The sequence below is a fragment of the Saccoglossus kowalevskii genome, chromosome 1, assembly GCF_978046115.1.
Source record: "Saccoglossus kowalevskii chromosome 1, keSacKowa6.1, whole genome shotgun sequence".
In the NCBI taxonomy this organism is placed as follows: Eukaryota; Metazoa; Hemichordata; class Enteropneusta; family Harrimaniidae; genus Saccoglossus; species Saccoglossus kowalevskii.
The window spans coordinates 11,995,744-12,017,889 of NC_140641.1; the positions used below are offsets into that span (position 1 = coordinate 11,995,744).

General features: G+C 34.3%; 1 protein-coding gene and 1 long non-coding RNA gene across 4 annotated transcripts; both read right to left on the bottom strand.

The window, feature by feature from the left end:
- Positions 1-114: 114 nt before the first annotated feature.
- Positions 115-20,911, bottom strand: LOC100375076 (cyclin-C-like). 3 transcript variants are annotated; one of them, XM_085498749.1, is made up of 12 exons: positions 20,578-20,911; positions 18,209-18,315; positions 17,591-17,675; positions 17,015-17,084; positions 16,347-16,398; positions 15,647-15,705; positions 15,097-15,132; positions 13,911-14,002; positions 12,378-12,445; positions 10,044-10,123; positions 9,017-9,144; positions 115-2,837 (listed from the first exon to the last, which is right to left on the bottom strand). In XM_085498749.1, the coding sequence occupies exons 1-12, from the start codon at positions 20,607-20,609 to the stop codon at positions 2,825-2,827; spliced, it is 822 nt and encodes a 273-aa protein (XP_085354875.1). In that variant the 5' UTR covers positions 20,610-20,911; the 3' UTR covers positions 115-2,824. The 3 variants fall into 3 exon arrangements, with proteins under 3 accessions (XP_085354875.1, XP_085354882.1, XP_077866194.1); XM_085498756.1 differs by having other exon boundaries at positions 2,750-4,135; XM_078010068.2 differs by lacking the exon at positions 115-2,837 and adding an exon at positions 4,416-4,637.
- LOC146750363 (uncharacterized) lies at positions 10,554-12,371 on the bottom strand. Its single transcript, XR_014929388.1, has 2 exons — positions 11,174-12,371; positions 10,554-10,679 (listed from the first exon to the last, which is right to left on the bottom strand). It is a non-coding gene; the product is annotated as an uncharacterized LOC146750363 (long non-coding RNA).
- Positions 20,912-22,146: the final 1,235 nt, after the last annotated feature.

Consider the following 22,146-nt stretch of genomic DNA (forward strand, 5'->3'; position numbering starts at 1 on the left):
GGTCATTTTGCTATATACTAGTACACTCTTGATCCACCAATGTATACAGCCATTTCAGGTCTAGACATTAATTTTATGTAGCTTATAAGTTCAATTACACTTTTCTAGAATGTATTTTAATATGATTAGAATAAATTGTTTATTATTTTGAATGTGCTAAGGTTTTCATTCTGACAGATGGTGACGGTCACAACAATATTGATGTTAAACAATCAATGAAAATTTACAGATCTACCATGTGTTGAGAAGGGAGGAATTAAACAAAAAGGATTAGCTAAATAAAATCACTGTGTACACAATGTTCAGACCTTATTCATTTCTTTTGTGTTCTTGGATTTGTGAATGCCCTTTGATGACGAGTTTGGGGTATTTCTGATTGAAAGTATTAAAATGTAATCATGTCTTGCAAATAGTATAATAACATTACATTAAAGGGCGATAGTCGTCGCACTGTGCATGTGCGACATTTGTGTTGATAAACATTAATTTTCCCACAATCCAATGCGCTCTCCCAATGAAAATCACAAGTATGAGGTTTGACCTGGGCGCAACTTGCACTAATCCCCGCCAGTGACTCCTTGGATACCTTCCTAGCACCAGAAAAAATACCTAATTAAAGCTTGGTAGCATCCCATTTTGTACTCCTTGATCTGTCAAAGTCGCCATCTTTGTTTATATGAGACCCATATATCCTGTGCATGCGTGGCGCAACGGCCATCGCCCTTTAACTTTACTATTGTCAACAAAAACTCATACAGGGTAAAGCAATAACTCCCTTTTGCCTTCGGCACAGATGCCAAGAATATGGTTATGATTGCGAGAGACATGGCCACATACTTTCCCTCTACTGTTTTGTCCATATTTATAATACGTAGCTTATAATTTGGTATTAATGCCTATTATTGTGGTCATCATCTGGTGTACACAATGACTGCAACAAAAACACTATTTTCATTTACATACCAGACTTGCAACAAAGACGAATATAGCAATCCATACAGTATACCAAATATACAATTTGTACTCCTTTTGGAGGCGCTACATACACAGATTAAAATAAAATTCAGTAAAGCTCCCTATGAATCAGTATACATTACTCAATAATCTAAATTTTAATACATACAAGTTAATACATACCAAGGAATATAGTTGACAATCACTCTTTTTCTATATTGTTACAAATGAATTAGATGTTTATACTCTTACAGAAAATAGTTCATTCGAAAAACCATTGGCAGGCATCAAGATTATTACCCCACAAAGTTTCCCAGTGTGAAATATTTTATCACAGGTATCCACTTAAGAATCCAAACTGTGCCCAATATTATACTATAGATTCAGAAAAAATACGAATGCCCTTTCAGAAACAAATCAAATGAGAATGTGACATTCATGAGACCATGCAAGAGATCTATTGACTGTCACCATCAGATTGCCACAACCTAATAACAGTTTCTTGTATGTTGGACACAAAACCAAGCCTAATCAGAAACATAGTGGTAAATAGGAGCAATTCCATATAGTACTGCCAGCCCTGTAGTACTGAATGTTTGCCTACTCCACCTGGCAGTACTAAATTACTGGCAGATGTCCCTATCCTATCATGTTATCAAAAATTACACCCTCATCCTCCAGTATCATGTTTTTAGACTCATCCTGTACTACCGGGTACTGTTCTCTAAATCTTCCATACATTTTACCACAATCCTAGCTGACTGTCTCATCCTGTACTGTTCTCTCAATCTTCCTTGCCTTTTCCTGCAGTACCACAATACTAACTGCTTTCCTATCTCATCCTGTACTGTTCTCTCAATCTTCCTTGCATTTTCCTGCAGTACCACAATCCTAGCTGCTTTCCTATCTCATCCTATACTGTTCTCTCAATCTTCCTTGCATTTTCCTGCAGTACCACAATACTAACTGCTTTCCTATATCATCCTGTACTGTTTTCTCAATCTTCCTTGCATTTTCCTGCAGTACCATAATCCTAGCTGACTTCCTTATCTCATCCTGTAGTGTACTCTCAAACTTTCTTACATATTTCCTGCAGTACAACAATCCTAGCTGACTGTCCTATCTCATCCTGTACTGTTCTCTCAAACTTCCTTGCATTTTCCTGCAGTACCACAATCCTAGCTGACTTCCCTATCTCATCCTGTACTGTTCTCTCAATCTTCCTTGCCTTTTCCTGCAGTACCACAATCCTAGCTACTTTCCTATCTCATCCTGTAGTGTACTCTCAAACTTTCTTACATTTTCCTGCAGTACCACAATCCTAGCTGACTTCCTTATCTCATCCTGTACTGTTCTCTCAAGCTTTCTTACATTTTCCTGCAGTACCACAATCCTAGCTGACTTCCCTATCTCATCCTGTACTGTTCTCTCAAGCTTTCTTACATTTTCCTGCATTACGATGATCCTAGCTGACTTCCTTATCTCATCCTGTACTACCAATTTCCCAATCTTTCTAATATTCATCAATTGTGGTGTGTTGCTTCACTGTTGACACTATACATTTTATGCTGATTGCCTTGCAAGTACAAAAGGGCATCAGAGTATCTATGAGTATAGGAAGGGGGATGATGCCGGTGATAGTGTTGGTGATGGTGTCTAGCATGCCTACAGTGAGAATAGAAAAACAACACTGTAAAACACATTTCTAAGGTCAATCAATAAGTCCTATTGCAGTTTCACTACCATCTAGTTTGATCTAATGTTTTTTTTTATTATTGAATGGGAATGAAACTCTAATGGGACTCAAACTCTTTCAAACTCTTTCTTGTCTTTGTCTTCTATATAGGGAAACTATCAAGAGAAAATGTTCCTATCTTGTGTACCTAAGATAATAAAAAAAAAACTTGTTACTAGTATATACCATCTTCTAGTGTTTACATATTCAATGTCTTAAAATGTTACAATATTAGAATCACATAAGGGAATGACCACATAAGCTCTTAGGGAAGGAGGGATTTTGTCAAACAAATAGTATGAATATTAGAAACAGAAAATGAAAGTCAAATTGATCACCACCCTGAAAACGTCAAGTTGTCAGGCGCATGGAGTACATGAATAGTGCGAAGAAATCTGGATGTTAAATGTTCAACAAATGATCTAATAATGAAAAACAGTTCAAAATCAATAAATATTTGTGTTGGTAATTTAAAAGAAAATACAATACAATCTATAAAAATAATATGCCCCTCACTGTGCACTGTCAAGAGCTGGTTTATTTAAAATTTGGCTATAATGAAGGTTGACAAATATCAACACATCGCAGACCATGGTCCACACCATAGCTTTGTCATGTGCTACAGATGATGGTTAAAGGGATTTAACCCCTTGTCATTGCAGAACTCTTTACTTTTGGTAATAATGACAACAGACAACATATCTGGTACAATCAAGTAATGTGCACAACAATGAAGTTGTTTGAGTAAACACTTAGTGTGCGATATAGCCAAGAAAATAAATATAATTGAAATAAATTCCAGTCTCTATGAGACAGATGACGCTGCACTTGCCTGAAATCAAAATGACATGCACAATTTCTCAGGACAGATGTTATTTTCAGTAATCACACCAAGCAACATGCAAGGATTCATTCCATGATAGCTTGATTGTGGATTGGTACCTTCCCAAGCCTGACCAACAACCAGTGTGGTCAATAAGATTTTAACACAATATACAATGATAAATCTGTGACTATGGTTTGTGATGTGTTAACATGCGTACAAATATTAGTAAGTTACAAAAAAAATCATCAGTTTGATTTGAAATTTGATTTGTTTTAGACATGACACCAATACATCTAACAAAATGGCCACCAGTCGGTCATTTTTTGACTGGTTGAAAAATACTGGTATGTAACATCATTCAACAAGTTTAAAATGATGTTGTCAATGCTCAGAGTTTTGGAAGACAGGACTGGATACAAGTTTATGCAATTTAGTTGGAATTAAAAATAAAATGTTACATTACAACAACTAATACAATGTACTAAATAAATGTTTCCATTGTTTTAACAGGGTATATGGAAAGTTCTCAAATACACAAAAACAATATAAATTTATAAAGAATGGCAGTCATCAGATGGCTTCGTGAACGTCACACACTAGACCATGTAGTTTGTTAGAACCTATGCAGAACAAAAGATGGAAAGAAATAATCTTGTGGGATAGGTAGGATAATTACACTGACGCATTCATCACATGCAATGACACCACTATTGCATCATGGGAAAAGAAAACAAATAAGTAAATCTGGAATTCCATGTGTACTTACAGTGCAAAACCATTTGCAACTGTAAGAGTGAATCAACACAGAGCATCTACGACTTCTCTAACACATACAAACATATACACTTAGAAAAATATAACTTTATATATACCTAGTCACCAAGGGAACAGATAAAGAAGTCCGATATAAAATTTAATCATTTATATAAAAATGATAAAACTAAAAAAATATCTTAGATAAAAATATGACACTTATCAACAGACAGAAATAGAGGATGCAGGCATTGAAACGGTTCTCCTCAATGCTGCTATGCTCTCTGTTGTTGTTGTTGTGTACTGCTGTTTGGCTGTGACTGTCCATGCTGATCAGACGAGGAGCCTGGTGCCTGTGATGAGGTTGGTCTGCCACCAAAGGAAGGAGAGAGAAATACAGTCAGCTAACTAAAACAGTATTGGCAGTAATTCCAGATGGGAAGGACTTGCGCACAAGGAGCTGCTGCGAAAGATGCATGGCAGAGGTAAACATATATCATTCTTCTCTATGCAGTCACTGTACAGTAAGCAGGTCAGAAATTTAAAGCACATATTTAAAAGAAATACAAACGCTGAGTATTTCTTTTCACTTAAAAATAATTCAGAGGTACAGAGGTAGCTCGATCTATGTAATTACTATCAAAAAGAGAAAGAGAACAGGTTAAGTTGTATTTGTCTTTTAATCTAAGTTATGATCTTTGTATCATAATATATACAAACTATTGTTGTACATTTTTTTATGCTATATCATGTGGAGCACAATAAAGTTTGAAAATGTGATTTTACACATGTTTACACAAAGAACATTGTCTACCAGCTATAGTAGGCATAATTAACAGATCCCAATAACACAAACTTTTCAAATTTAAGATGTTTACTTGAGACAGAAGTAGAAAAATTAGATAAATTTAAATTAAAAATAATCTCTTTACGCAGTGCTAATCAAACACCACTAAATGATTTCCACACTTCAATCTTGTCATCAGAGTTGGTAAAAGAAATACCACTGGTCATATTTTATATTCAATCATTTCTAGAACACAGATGTATAATTTTTCTTGATAAATCAAAGAGTATGAACCAAAAAAATGAGGAGGAAAAAAAAATGTTCCTACATTGCTGGTTATGTTAGTCATTAATATAATTAGCATTTTAACTTGCCTCCTCACAATTTGTTCTCCACGCGTTATGAGCAGCGTATGGCTCTATGCATATGCTTGCATAATCAAATTTTCTTAACACGTTCAGGCTCATCAGAATAAATCCATTCACAATTTGAACACACCTTCCGGCATTTAGTGTCCAACTGAGTTGAATTATGGTATTTAACTTATGTAGGTCAGCAGGGAAAACACAATGTACAATTTAATAATTTTTAATTTGGTGTTTTATTGTAGTACTATTTGTTACACTCTGTAAACGATGTTCATATATAAGTACATTAATGTCACAAACAATTATATCATAGGTTTGGCATTTTTTGGATATGATGATAAAACAAAATGTAGAGTTTAAATGACAAGTTGGATTTTACCGGTAGTTAGATATTTTTTGTTCCAAACAAAAAACTCAAAATGGCCACACACAAAATCTTTGTCTCCATGGAAACAGCACAATCCCTATAGTGCCATGCATCATTTGCAATTTGCTACAAATTACAATTTTAACCATTGATAATCAGACCAAAAATCTAGAAAAAAAGCATTTCGCAGAAAAAACAACGTCACTGATCAGCACCACTACATTTTTCAATATTAGGGTATTCATTAAGGGATGTCTATTACCAGACAAAACAAGAAAGTCTGTACAATGAAGCAGAGAGAAGAATGGTTTGAGAGGGATAATGTAAAAATAGCTACATTTACAAATAAACAACAACAAGTACCAAGTCAGGGAAGTTGCATCATGAAGAATCATAGAAAACAAACATGAAAAACATGTAGCTAACATTGACAAATCTCAACACAGAATGGGACCAAAGCTTGTAGGATCATAATTAATTCATTTTTTTGGGTCAAGCAACTCCCATAACACAAATGAACAAATTATAAGTAAAATGCATTTAAGCTTTGAGCATAATTAATAATTTTCATAATGCGATTTTTTCAAGTGCTGGCAGATTTTGAAAGAAAGACAAGAAACAGTGATAGCAGAAGTGAATGTTGTGGAATTCAAAAATATAGAAGTACAAGCAAATAAAAGCCACACAGAAGCATAAACACCAAAAAGTACAATAAAGATACAGCAGGCAAAACACTGAGCAGTAGATTGAGAAGAAAACTGCAATGACTAGATCTTACAGCAACAAAGCTGGCATTTCGGGGAAATTAAAAAAAGTACAGGTAACCATATGATTCGTGCACAATCATGCAAACATGTACACTTGACGACAAGGAGATGATGAAAAAAAACAAAAACAGACTATGACATGCAATTTGTAGAAAGCTGCAGCTTGTGCTATTTTAACTGTAAAAATTAAATATTATGTCATATGTTAGCAGCAAACACTCAGAGTGTATAATGTAAGAACATTTATCTTCACTCAGTAACACACATATCAGACAACTTAATATAATATGTACATGTACAATCATGATGAAAATATAAATATGAAAATAATAATTATGGTGTGAGAATAACAAATTTATATGCCTAACAGGATTCATAGTACACTAACTTGAACATAAATTTCAGAATTTGGCGCTACAAACAGCTGCAGGTACAAACTGAAAAAGAGAAGTGAGTGAAACTTCCCTTCCTTATAGCCATGTAGGAACATGTATTCTTCTTTTTTTCACATTTTCCAGTAGAGGTGAATCTTAAAAAATTCTTGATGCTGTTGGCATATTTAAGAAATTTTAGATACACAGGAAGAGTGAAAGAAGAGTACCCCATGCACATTTTTTAAGTTAATGGTAGTACAGTGAGAATCCCACAGCCACAATTCAATTGGAATGTTGATATGATGCTGAACATACAACTACACACTGAACATGTTACCTTAAGTCTTACAGAATTACAAGAATAAAGACTTCATGGTTACATGTACATGCTGAAAAATATAGGAAATTCTAAATACTGTGACTATACAAGACAAGGAAAGTTTGTCAAGCAGCACAAATACTGCTTTATCTATCGTGCTCGAGTTTTACTAGTATTTATTTTGAATAAAATGATAAGATAAAGGTTTCAATACTACAGCAATATAACTGGGTATGCATTTTCTGTTATAGTTCATATGATACAAAACGTCAAGGAAGAAGCACTGCACTGGATCTAATTTCCTTGAAAAATTCATTTGTCACTCAGAACCACTTGCAATACATCAGTAAAACTGTGTGGTAGTGTTTTTAACAGAGATCCACTGAAGATGTAATGTTCTTACATAATACACTCCCTCAATCCCATTCACAGCTGCACAATATGTCTAAAAAGCTTGTGACACCTTGATTTATTGATACCAGCAAAAACTGTCAATGATACCAGCTACACTGATTACATAAAAAATCTGTTCTTCTACTTGAAAACACTAAACTTTGGATATGTTACATGCTTTTATTTTGATATAATTTCATGTATACAAAAAAAATATAACTCTGTCACACTTCATTTTAACTCTCGAGACCTGTAACTGGAGTGACCTTGGCTTTGAATTGAAGATGTGAATCTAGCCAATCAAGGGACTGTACACATGGACACACAAAGAACGATACATACAGTACAGAACATATCCAGCATCCATCAAAAATAAATAAATAAAATGTTTTTCATTATAAAAATATTTTTTTTTTATAATTGGTCAAAACCGATTATGCAGTGTATGTACAAGATATCACTAGGTCAAGAATAATGAATATTTCAACCCATTGAACACCAAAATTAAATTGTCAACTTGAAAAAAAAAATTCTGATTTTTTTTTTTTTTTTTTTACATATTTTGACCAACACTTATTGCCAATAGAAAATGATGTCTATCTGGTCAAAAATTAACAAAGAAATTTGGGAAAAATGAATGAAAATATACAAAATGTAGCACCAAAATATTGGGGGGGGGGGGGTGATGACATTACTTTTATGATGATGACAGGAAATGCAGGTAACATGAGGTGAACAATTGGGATTGTGCGCAAGGTGAGTAATGCGAGGTAGTTTGACGAGAACACATTAATGGAGGCAATGAGATTATCCATGATCTAAATCTCACAGCACATTGTTTAGCATAGCTAACACAAGGTGAAATAATAAATCATTAAATTTCTATTGAAATGTTTGTGATTTGATGCACAATGTCCCAGAATCGCAAAATACATGAGATTATATCACTTACAAGATCAAATCATTTTACATCACTGGATGTTCTTACCAATGTGAGCTTATTTTCATATGCAATACAACAGTATAATTTCCAAAAGGATAACAATGTGCTGAAAAATTCAAATCACTTTTGGCACACATAAAGCAACTGGTTGTACTTTGATTTGTTAACTCAGATGTTTTTTGTAACACGTTACCAATCGACAAGTTTTAGTTGGTCAATAAGTATACCAAATCCAAATAGTTAAAATGAAAAAGTCATCAGGCTACTCAGACAACTATCATGATTATTTCATAATTTTCAGTTAATATGCAATCAATTTTCACGGAGGCTCAACATTTTTAAAGCAGCATTGCAAAATACATCTGATTTTACAAAGAGTGAAAGAAAAGAAAACAGCAATGCACAGTTAGGATGAAAAACACAAGCATACCTGGATGAAGGCGGTGGTTGAGTCTTGGGTTTCGGCATTTTGGGCAGTAATCCCTGGATCTCCTTTTTCTCGTCAAAGTTTTTCCATAAATCATACAACTTTAAAATCAGCTGACTAATTTCTAGAATCTACAGAGGGGTTTGAAAAGAAAAACACATACGAATGCTATACTTACATGTATATGAGAGTATCGGTACACTGCCAACAAAAAACATGGATAAGCTACACAACTGCAGATACTGAAATTGGCTATGCATCACTTTGGAATGTCTTGGCTCCAGGTTAAAGTGGGGGGAGTAGTCACATGTGCATGTGACAAATGGCTATGGTGTGTTGTTGTTTACGTACAAGCATTTACCCATGAGCTTTTGCCTGTTTCAGCATGCATTGTTATTGTCACTTGGAACTCAATTCCTGAGCATGTATAGGTGACACCCTCACCACTTTAATCTCAGAGTGGCGAGAGTTGATCTAGTTTTAATCTTTATAGACTGGATATAGCTTATGCGACCCAATCTTGTGTTAGTTGCATGACCGAGGGCCACAAAAGCCGTATCTGGGCATTGAAGGTTTTATCGTATATCTTATAGGTGTAATTACAATTTTACCATGGCGTGACCTCAAACACATAAATATAATTTAGGACATGTTTTGTTTTCTTTGATGAAAACCAGGTGCACTGGGCCGGATGTGATATGAAAACTACCCGTACTGACCTGATGTGAGGGCATGCTACCAATAGCATTACGAGGACAGGCAATACTAGGTATACATTGTATGATAAGAACATTTGTTTGCTCATGTGAAAATGGTATGTATCACATGCATAACGAGCGTAACTCCAAAGTGTCAACAAATCCCATATACCAGTAATACAAACTGCACAAAGTTTTACTAGTGCCTAGTTTGAACAAAAAAAGCATAGCAGCTTGATCTTCAACCTCATAACTTTCACTCTGTATGTGCAACTCGAAATACAACCATCAACATACATGCAGACACAGAGCCAGACACAGATACGTCTTACCTTGTCCAAGTCAACATTTAACTCAGCAAACCAATGTTTACAATCTTTTTGCAGTATAACACATGCCATGTGAAGACAAGCTGTGACAAAGAACCAAAAGATGTTATTATTGCTATGTTTACACTTGCTCCAATCTGATTAAAATCTGATGTAGTGTACGGGCTTTAATTATTGTGGCTATAAACTTATTTTAATTTTATTTTTTATTACTTTTGTTATTAATGCCCTTTTATTTCATTATTTTACTTTGATTTTGATTTTGTGATTTTTTTTAATTCTGCCCTACCTACATCTGATCCGACGCCTATGTAAGTCCCGTTCAAATCTCGCATAAGTAACAGCCAATCACAGCCCCCCTTTTATACAGGCTGTCGGTTGCTTACTTTTCAGTGTAGCGATACTCTACGGGCAATCTTTCTGTACATTATATTTTGCCCACTTGAATAAACCATTAATAGAAAATTGCTAGTATATTTTTATTTGCAAAAGAAATTCCACAGCATTTTACAATTTTTGTCATTACATTGAATATTTTTTTCACTTCCAACAAATGTGTACACTTCCAGATACATCTTCGCCAACCAAGGTTCGTTCATTCAGTCATCGCTTCAATTTTACATCACTGAGCATAATTATCTAGAATGGAAGCAAAAAAATAAGTAAATCGTAATGATTAGAACACTGTAAACAGCTATAGTAAACAATGCAAACTGATTTTAAATTGTATAACGGTCACCGGCCCACGGCATCGATGCAGAAAATTGGAGCAAAAAAATATTTCCTGATCAATTGCGATGTGTTCCAATAAAAAATATTTTATTCCAGTCCAAATCAGCTCAATTACTTTAATAAAGAGTTATTGTATAATGTACAAAATGATGATACAATTTGATGAATATTTACAGCTACGGTTTCAATACCGTAGACGATGTTGGCCCGCTCTTCAACAAAACATCACCCGTCTCCAGGGCAGGCGACTGGAAAAAGACACTGGTGTTCGGTCGAAACGGCGGAAACAAAATCGTCACTCCCAGAATAACTATGCAAAATAACGATCTAAAGTCGAACCATTCGAGCCACAATATTAACATAAAAATGACTTTCGTTGCATTTGACAATGATAAACTTACCGAAAAGCCGTGTTATTCTCGGTCGCTAACGTCGGTATAATCCGCCATTTTATTTGAGTGTGTTTGCCACCCGACTCCGCCCGGTGACGTCATCATGTGCGCTATAGAAGGAGGTATGTGATTCGTTGACTAAAATCGTCGATAGTGGGTCTCGTTGAAATCTCGTTACATAGGCATCGGCTCAGATGTAGGTAGGGCGGAATTAAAAAAATCACAAAATCAAAATCAAAGTAAAATAATAAAATAAAATAAAATAAAATAAAATAAAAGGGCATTAATAACAAAAGTAATAAAAAATAAAATTAAAATAAGTTTATAGCCAAAATAATTAAAGCCCGTACACTACATCAGATTTTAATCAGATTGACACTTGCTCATACAGAACAGCTGTGGCATAAGCTTTAGATTTTTTCCGCATCACTTCAGATTTATTTTTGGCATACCATACACGAATTATACACGTTTTCTGTCAGCAAACACAATTATGTGTCCTTGCATAGTAATACATGTGTATTTCAAAACTATTGATGATTATTGATGAATTGGTTTCTTTGCTCGACCTGTGCTGTGCAATCGTCATGCTTTCGCTGAGGTCCATGCTTAAAATTATGTTCTAATCAAGGAGGAATAAACTATTACAACAAGTTCATTATTGAGAATTTTAAAGTGTATCATTTGCAATTCTAGTCTCTTGTTGTTGAAGATCAAGCAAGATCCGATTCAGTGGTTTGGTTAGGGATAGACTGACTCAAGTCACTTGTGGTTACATACACTGAATGAGTCGTTGAATGACTTGACATTTGTGCTGAAGTAATCATAGCTAAGATGTACAACAGCCAGTCGAGGCATTGGACGATTGGTGAACATTACCAGCAAATTAAATCAACCCAACTTCATACAAGATTGATTTAGAATTCTCTGATCCACTTAAGCTTGTATTGACTGTTATCACAAATAGTCATTAAAAATGGCTGTCATCACCAAGGCTTGACTGAATTCAGGTAACTGTTGATGTCTGTGATTCTTTTGGAGAGTAAACATGTCATCTGAGAAGCATGTCATAAATATGGGAGATTGTGTCTCAGCGCGAAAAGAACATCTGCCTTCACAACATCAGGCAAATGATTGCCTGTACTTGGTAAAAAAATACCCCAAATCAATTTAATAATATGTACAATCATATTCATTGTGCGATTCAACTCACCTAATGCAATTTGAAATGGCGGATAAAGAAGACAGGCATCAGTTCGTAAACTGTCATTTACAATACGCCTGCAAAATGAAAGAATTACAAAAAATAATCACAATACTACTAAATTCAATATGCTCAATGTAATAATATTGATGCCATTTTGTGATTGTACAATGTGTAGTGGTAATAATGTGCTGACAAAAGCAAATTGTTCATGATCGAGAAGCAGCACTTCAATGATATAATATTGATGCCATTTTGTGATTGTACAATGTGTAGTGGTAATAATGTGCTGACAAAAGCAAATTGTTCAGCACTTCAATGATAGAAAACTCATAATTGCTGCTAACATATATTACAGCTCAAAACGCCATGTTAACTTTTTAACGTATGTGCACGCAAGGCTAACGTGCCAGTATAATAGCTTATTCAGCGTTGATTGCCTGAAGTTAATTCTATTGTTCTTATTCAAATATGTTTGCAGTAAAATTGTCAGATTTGCAAAGTATATCCGGCATGATGTCTGGTTTTGTTACGAAGGGCTAATTAACATTGGTTTTACTTTTTTTTTATTTTACAGTGGACATTTTACCATTTTTTGCACATGTGTGTAACATGACAGTATGGGTGGTTATCCAGAGTAAATATCCATGCCAGCTTGCATTTTGATAATATGTGCGATGGTAAAAATGACTGATCTTGCCTTGATGTTTTCAATTTAAGGATGATATATCAGCGTTTCTCAGCCCTGAGTGTGGTGCCGGCGTCTTAATATACAGGCATATGTCATACGTCATATGTCACAATATTAATAACTTTTGCATTTTTATTTGGTGTTGATGAAACATATTTTTCCTGAATTAAATGCCAGGAATGAATGGTTATCCAAATAACTAGAGATGATACCACCTCAACAGGCTATTCAAAATGTAACTCATTATGCAATCATCTAATGTCTTGAAATATTTTTGTTGCACGTGTTCAGCTTCATTGTTCTCTTCATTTGCATGCAAACAATGCTATCAAATGAGCTGCTTGCCTTAGAACCAGGTTAACATGCGTTTACCTCGAGTTGGCATGGTTATAACGCGATCTTAATGCAGCGTTAACCCATAAGAGGTAAGCAAGTTTTGAGCTGTACTGTAGGAAGTAATCATAGAAATAACACTGAAGACACATGTTTAATACAGTTATCAATATAAACATGTACTTTGTGTGTGACTCATAAGTCCACAATATTCATCCACTGAGAAACAAATCAGTTAATTATTATAAGCTCAACAAACGAGTTACTGTAGAATACTTTAATTTCGCTTGGAATTTATTTTCCCTATTTTCGTTGAAGGGATGATTCCGTGAAAATAAAATCAAGCGAATATACTTTTTTTCCTATATTTCACATTAAACTCATCAAAAATCAGTGAAAATAAATTCCATACAAAACGCACAAAAAGTCTTTTCAGCGAAAATTAATTCCAGCGAAAATAAAGTATTCCACAGTATCTTAAAATTTGAAATGGATGACTGAATCTTGAAGAATCTTACCATGCAAGTGGTAACACTTGTTCTTCCTGTCCCATGTCTTGTACATATTGTATTAGAGGTCTGTACGGGTGATATACTATCATACAACAATCCTAGATACAGCAATAGAAGATAATGTAACACGAAGTGGCAATATGTGATTATTACAAGGAACTGTAAAAAGACTGTACAGTGGAGGTCAATGCGACAACGTACTGTCTGAGTTCATATTTGGCGGTATTCTCATAATTATTATTATTATACATCTGTCACTGTAAGGTCATAAGTTACAGCATGCCGTAATTTTGCGGTATTTTACGAGGTACATGTATTTTCATCCTACCATATTAGGAAATGCGAATTCCAAATATGGAATGATTATGCGCGTAAGCATCCTGTGATAATAAAAACAAACATGGTTGGCACGAGAGTTTGACTGGACTCCACACAAAAAGAAGTTCACTGATTCTATTCTAAAAATTTTGGATTTCGGCATTATCATGATGTATCCTTAGAAGGAAAAGATGTATAATAATAAGGTTATTACGAGGATACCTCAAAGTATGCACTCAGACAGTACGCTGCACGTTGGTCGATATTCCAGCTGTAGTCTTCATGCATCCTTTGACTCTGAGGTATCCTCGTAATAACCTCATATTACTATACATTTTCACAATCCCACTATGCAATATGTGAAAATATCAGCACATTGTAATTTATGGACACTGCGACAGGTTCATAAACATTTAAATGACATAATCCATAGGAAAGTGGTTTTTAAATGAATTAAATTTTCACAAATTCTGCAAGAAAAAACAAGGCAATTTTGTAGCAATGAATATATCACTTTAGACAGAGGAGTCACACTGATTTATGATATCCAGTCATTGCAAATGCCAAACAGTCAAATCTCAAACATGTCTAGTAGGATAAAAGTTTACAGTAACATCAAACATCCAAAGGTAAGAGCTTTCACAGTTAACATACTGTTTATTCCGTCATTTTTAGCTACACCAACCGCCCTACTTTTTACATATCAATACAGTAGAGTGAGCAGGTGACATTTGACACAATTATATTTATAAGTATTCTGATGCATGAAATAAAGTAATCCAAAAAACGTATAGTTGATGATACATTTTGGTCAGATATTTATACATGTATGAGTGAAACCAGAATTTGATATGTAAATTTAAAATGTACTTACCAGCATCTCAAGGAGAAAAAACTCACATTCTAATACCTGGAAAAAACCAGAAGACAGTATTGTGAGTGAAAAATACACCAATGTAGGGATTGTCCAGTTGTCCACTGTTTGATGGACATGCACATCCAGATTGGTATTTTTCAACTTAATCCTTAAAATGCCAAAGTCAACTGCCACTTTTCACTAAACCAAACATATATATTTTTTGGCAAAATTTTGATCAATGTCTGTTGTCAATAAAAAAAATAGGTCCCTTTGGTCCAAAATTAACAAAGAAATTATAGAGAAATACACAAAAATGTTCCACTAAAATTTTTACCCCCAAAATGACTGCAATCCAAATGTTATTCTGATCGTAAGACTGCTAGTATCATACTGTGCAGACTGTAGATAATACATACTGCAACAATATTTAAGTGATACCACATGGCTACTATATAATTAGAAAAGTATTTATTCGATACACATCCACCATATGGTTCTCAGATTTGTTTTAACAATAATGGTGGCACGATCAAATACAACAAAAATAGAAATATGAATAACTAACATGACTTATCCTGTATGGGAATTCTTGGTTACCATATGCATAACCAAACTTGTTTTTAACTGAAAATAACCATTTATGGATATACGATTACAGCAACAGCTTCTAAATACATGCATAGACACAATATGCAACCCTGTCATTCTATATTCAATGGTGTAGAATAGGGGTGTGAAATTGTTGTCTTGCCATAGGAATGCAAATTGTAATTATATAAGGCATTATACAGTTCTGGGGAGGAATTAAAGGTTAGAGAATAATATACATTGTATTGTGTGGAGGTTTTGTTATTAATTAAGTATAAGTATAGTTTGAGACAACTTAAAAATATTTTTATCAGTGGCATATACAAACAAAACTTAGATCAAACAATGCACCCCTGTTCTGATGCCCAATGCCCATTTAAAGGATTTATTAAATTAGGTACGCAAGTCCAATGTGTCAAATCAAGGAATATACACTACAGGTGGACTCGCAACTGTAAGAGAACTCTGTATGCCTTTCAATGTGTTGGTGGAATTTACATACATAGAATACCATCCCCGTTTTACCCAGAACAAGTATACCGTTGCATGTATAATTATGTGAGATTTATAAGTTTTCACGAAAATAGAATTGTAATTTAAAAGAAAAGTACTGAATGGTTACACATCATTAATTATGGAGAGACTGGCAGGCAGTCTAGCAAAGTATGTTCACTTACCTACGGTTTGGCATGCTGTAAGCAATCTACTGTTTGATATAACACCAAATTCCTTAAATGAAATAAATAAACTGTCAGAATACGATAAGACTGAAATGTTAATAGTGAGGGATAGTGTGATATTGTTGGGTGGACTCAGGGTGAGAGCAAGCACGTACACATTACAATGAACAAGACACAAACAGTCCAAGGCTTGTAGAATACTGACAACAATTGATTGAATTACATTTCTTAGCACATACCAGATGTACTAGCAAAAGCAGGTGTACATTCAATTAGCTTATCACTACAGTGTGTACAGATCACTACAGATAATACAAACTCAATGCTGAGGGTAACTCATATAGTCATTGTTTGAACCTATGCACAGGTACATTGAATCTGACATCTGAAATATCATAAAAATGGTTTTGCAATGATTGCAGGTATAATGTGCTAATGAGATGAATTATACTGGAGATCCACAATTCTAATCGAGCAAATACAAGACAGCTTTATGCCAACATTCTCTGTATTTTTCCCTCAGGAAAATTGTTTCAGGGAGAACCAAGAATTATTTTTCCATGTGATCACACTTAACCATATCATTTGTTATGATAATCACATTATGTGAAGCTGAACTTCAAATGGGATGATGAGGCCAAATCACAAAGTTTTGAAACACTTACCTCTACTTTGGACGCTAAAAATATACACGTTGGTGCCATTAACAGAGGGTCAATATTCTTCAGAGAGTTTCTGTAAAATTAGAAAGAATGATCACCACACTTGTGTGAACAGCACACAGATTTTGCTCCATATAGCATTAGCCTGAATTTGAGTGAACCATTTTATCATGTGAACAGCACTTTCGATGATTATGAATTTTTGTAAATTCTAAGTGTTGATATTATCTGAAGTGTTATTTAGGTGATCGAATCAGTGTATGCAATCTCAATTATTTAGATGAATAAATAATAATTTTAAATATTAATTTTCTAATATTGTTATCTTCAATCATCAACCCCACAACCACAGCTACAGAACTGCTCGGTGATGTTCAGCTATTGGCAAAGCGAATATCTTGCAAAAACCATTGTTTTTATTACAGTATACAATGTACATATTACTTAACATGTCAAAAGCTTCAAATTAAATTTAGCTGACAATACAACTTTAAGACACAGGGACATGACCAGCTGAGTCACAAGCTCTTAGGTAAGTTTTTTCTCTTTTGATGGTCTTCAAAGTTGTTCATAACTTACTTTGAATAAAATCTTTTAAAATATATTGTTGCTGTTGCAATAACTTGTTGTCTGACTTTTAACTGTTCTCCCACTGCTTGTATTACTGGCAAAAAAACAACAACACATCATGTTATCAAATGCATTGGACTAGCAAACAGGTTTAGCAGTAACAGGTTGCAGGTAACTGCAGTGTTATCAGCTCTATAGGAGTATTCGCTCAAAAACACTTTTTATGTATATGCATTTCGTAGGTAGTGTAAAACTACATGTAACCTAACTCTCAATAGTCTAATCCCAACTCATGTTGAACAGAGCATATGCCTGTTAGCCACCACCAGTTTCCTCTTTTCATCCCAAATTCTCAAAATAGTGTAGTTTATAGTCTGCACTTTTCAAAAATACTCAAATTTTTTGTTCAAAAACTGAAAATTTACAGAAATGTTGTCTGTAGGCTCCAAAATTAGGGTTCATTTCAAGAAATATTGAAGAATATATGGTACATGTACATGTAAGAGAAAAAAGTGAAGATTAATTTGAGCAAGAAAATCTGGTGGTGAAAAGGTTAATAAAATATACAATGTATACAAGCATCAAACTAAAAAAGTATTGAGGGACACATGTACCATATGTACTTACAATTTGCATAAAAAATCATTAGTTTTTGATACTCTTCTTCTGTTAGGTTGTTTAAATCTTTTTGCCTTTCTCTCATGATATCTTGTTTATCCAAAATCCATTGTTGACTGAAAACCAAAATGACATATTTAATGCTACCAACCAGTAAACCAGTATGTGTGCATGGTTTACTGAAAGTAAACTACAAAAATAAACTGAACAAGTTTGAACAATATCCATCAGTATACAGTCGAGAAATGCTTGATTTTGATGATTTTTAGCACAAAAATGGCCGCCATTCAGCCATCTTGAACAAACTGATGTGCATATGTATAATATCATGTATGATGTATGTGTGAAGTTTGATTATGATTGGTCCAGGCATTTCTAAGATACAGGTCCGAACGCACGGACGCACAAGGGTTGAAAACACAAGTCCTCGTTTTCAACTGTGTCCGAACGGGGACTAAAAAGCGTCCTGATTTCTCTTGCATTATTAAGTTTTCCTCAATATTGCTGTCAAGTTTTTTTTTCAGAATTTAAAACAGCCAATCACGAAGAATAATCCACAGTGTTCTCCCCTGGATTTGCACAATAATTAGCATCTAATTTACATAATTTATGCATGATAGTTTTTCCATTTTTCTTAAACTGCTCACTGTATTACTTTTAGTTTTATACAGAATGAAAAGACAAGTCATGGCTTAAATCAGAAAAAATACTCATCAGTACTCATCCACTAATTTGTTGTGCAAAAATAGTGACAAAATATGTAATGACCCAGAATGCAGTATTTCAGTTCTCTTGGAATATTGTTATGATTAGGGCGGCAGTTAAGCTGCAGTCTGTGAATAAAATTGACCAAAAGGTCACCAGCCATGATGGAAAGCAAGTTGAACTTTTTGACATCAAGTTTTCAATGATTTTTTTTAATTTTATTGATGTTTCAGTCATTTCAGTAATTTCATAACAAATTTTATTTTCAACATTGGAATCAGCATTTCTTCAAACGATTTTTGTTTTCAAGTCTGATATCGGTCATGGTGTGATCGGTAAGGTAGCGTACAGACTGCTTGAATTTGTGATGTTTTACCGATTCCAATAAACCAGTTACAATGGAAAAGCATGTTCAACATTTTTTTTTCGATTTTCGTTTTTTTTTACAATTTCTTTTCGACATTGGGATAATCTTTTTTTTCAAAAGTTTTATTGTTGACATCACCTGTGGCATGGTCAGTTGGCTTATACTCGGGGAGGGGCTTATGCTCGGGGAAGTACAGTAGTTGTATTGCAATGCATTAGTAATAATGTAAATATATATATATATACATTTCTTTATTTCATTGTTGAGACTGAGTTATTTATTTGTTACGTACTATAATTTATCTATATTGGAAAACGGTTATGGGTATTATTAAACTATCCTTTGCAACACCAATAAGATCATAATGATAATGTTTCTTGGTTTTTGAAACTGTGGGCATTATCAGAGCACGGGTCTTATTTTGGAACTCCTGCCAGAGTAACTGCACAAATCATAAGGGCAAATAAATAGCTTCTAAGGATGGTATTCCCAGAATAGCGCAAGTTATTAAAGAAACATAAAACTTTAATTCTCAACAACGATGAAAGGACCAGTTACTGCGACAAAGCCCTACTCCCCGCGAGACCCACCCAATACGAAATCCACTTACCGCGAAGCTACTAGTCAGAATAGTAAATGAATATATGTATTTTGCATTATGTGGGTGATAAATTGTAAAAGTTTATGCTGAATGGTTGATGGAAGGTGATTTTAAAGTGGCATATAACCACTCAGCATTTTGGAATTTGGGCGCAATAAACTGGAGAATACTCATGATGCTCTGCTTATTTTTATATGTTGCTATTCTCACAGTCGGAGCTACATCACGATCCCCCAAACGTTGCCAGGACCAATCACAAACAGGAAAAGACAATGAATTTTCGAATTAACACCTCCGTTTCCCCCCAAGCTAACGAAAAAATCTTTTGTCTTCTACTGACTTCCTGTTCCGGTTCGTCTGTGAGAATATTTGTATTTTGAACGCTATAGTGAGAATATTTATAATGTACAATCTTCCCCTCTACTGCATGTAAAGAACGGTGTTGGTTCATTACTAGTAAGTTGTTGGAGGGTGTAGCATAGAGCTCCATGTGTGTAGCTCGCTGACTGACACGTTTGTACAGGGTATTATAATGCTGGAAATTGTCTTCCGGTCCACAGTTTTCCGGACGGACGTATTACAGCTCCCTGCATGGATGTACAAATTTGTGTCAAGCATCATAAATGGTCCGTCAATCAATATCGTGCAAAATTATTTGACAGGTTGGGATAACGGTTTGAATATCAGCATAACAGGTTTACTTACTAATGAGAACTTTTCCAAAAATTCCCAGCCATTACGTTTCCTGTGTTTCAACTTCAGTCATTCATTCATGTGAACGAACTAGAACTACGATTCGTTGTATGTTGTTAATGCCCATAGATTATATTTTCGTCTATATATTGCAATAGTGATAGTGAGTCGGTAACGGATGGAGATTTTGCTTCGATCTGTTCGACAAATTATGTTAACATAACGCTATAAAATAATAACATTTTCAAGAAAAATACGATGTAATTATGGGGTGATTGCGAACAAAAACAAAGTCAACAAAATGGCGACGTTACAAGTGCGCCTGCGCGTTTGGAATACCCACAATCCACCATGTATGAGTGAACTTATGAACTTTCTGTGTCACGTCTCTCAACTTGCTCGTTTTTTAGCACTTTGGTCGTGTGTTAAATATAAAATGATCTGTTAGTTTACTTAAGCTAACAGAAAAATTCATTTAATGTGAAGACTAGTTTTTTTTTTTTTATTTATTTGCATTGTTGATTGTTGGCTGATGCACAGTCCCTCTATAGAGGTAACTATGCACTTGCTTATTTGCATATTTAATTTATATGTAATATTTTTATTGTATCTATCACGCTGAATAATCACTGTTGAAACTATAATTTCATCAAAAAAATGAGATGAGCATTTTTATGAATAACCTGCAATAACTTGATTTTTTTTAATTTTATAATTACAATTTTGGCAATTTCAGTTGTTGACTAAATAAAAACTACTGTTTCTGATTTGTTACCTAAGTATAGACATGATTTTTTTAAAGCTTTATTCACACTTTGGATTACATACAAAACACCCGATTACAACACGTGATACACAAATCATTATTATGATCACTATGACAAATTATAAAATCCTGAAATAGTGGAGAACTGAAGATAGCCCGCACTTGACAGACACATCAATATCAGTGTCTTATCACAAAATCAAACATAATTTTTGTTGTTCCATGTAATAACTCTGGACCATTTTTGCATGACTCATTTTATTTTAGGAGATCATGATGCTCCAGGAATGTTGGATAATACATTTCTCTTGAAGTTTTCTGCAGATCATACAATGTAGGAATGCAACTTTCATCATTGTCACAGCATATCAAAAAGCACAAGTAATTTTTTTGGAAGAGAGAAATTTCAGACCATTTAAAAATCACCATGAACTTGAGTGTATACGGCAATATAAATGTACCTGTATATGTAAAAATTTGCAGTTACTCCATGAGAATGCAATTAGTAAATAAATTCTTCAGGCACTATACTAACTTTCAAAAAAATCCATCCATGCACACCAGAGATCAAGTCCCAAAACAGTGGCAATGCTTTATACTACCAGTCAACCATCTTAATCAAATGGTGATAGGAAAGTTATTGTCAGCCACTACCCCTCTCGAAAATGTACATGTTCGGTAGCATGAGCATTTCAGGATTGGAAGTACCTAAGTCATAATATATTATACCACAAGCAATATTGCTATGAATATTACTATTTCAAAAAGGAAAACAAGATAAAAAATGGTTTTCATCAATGATCCAATTCACCTCA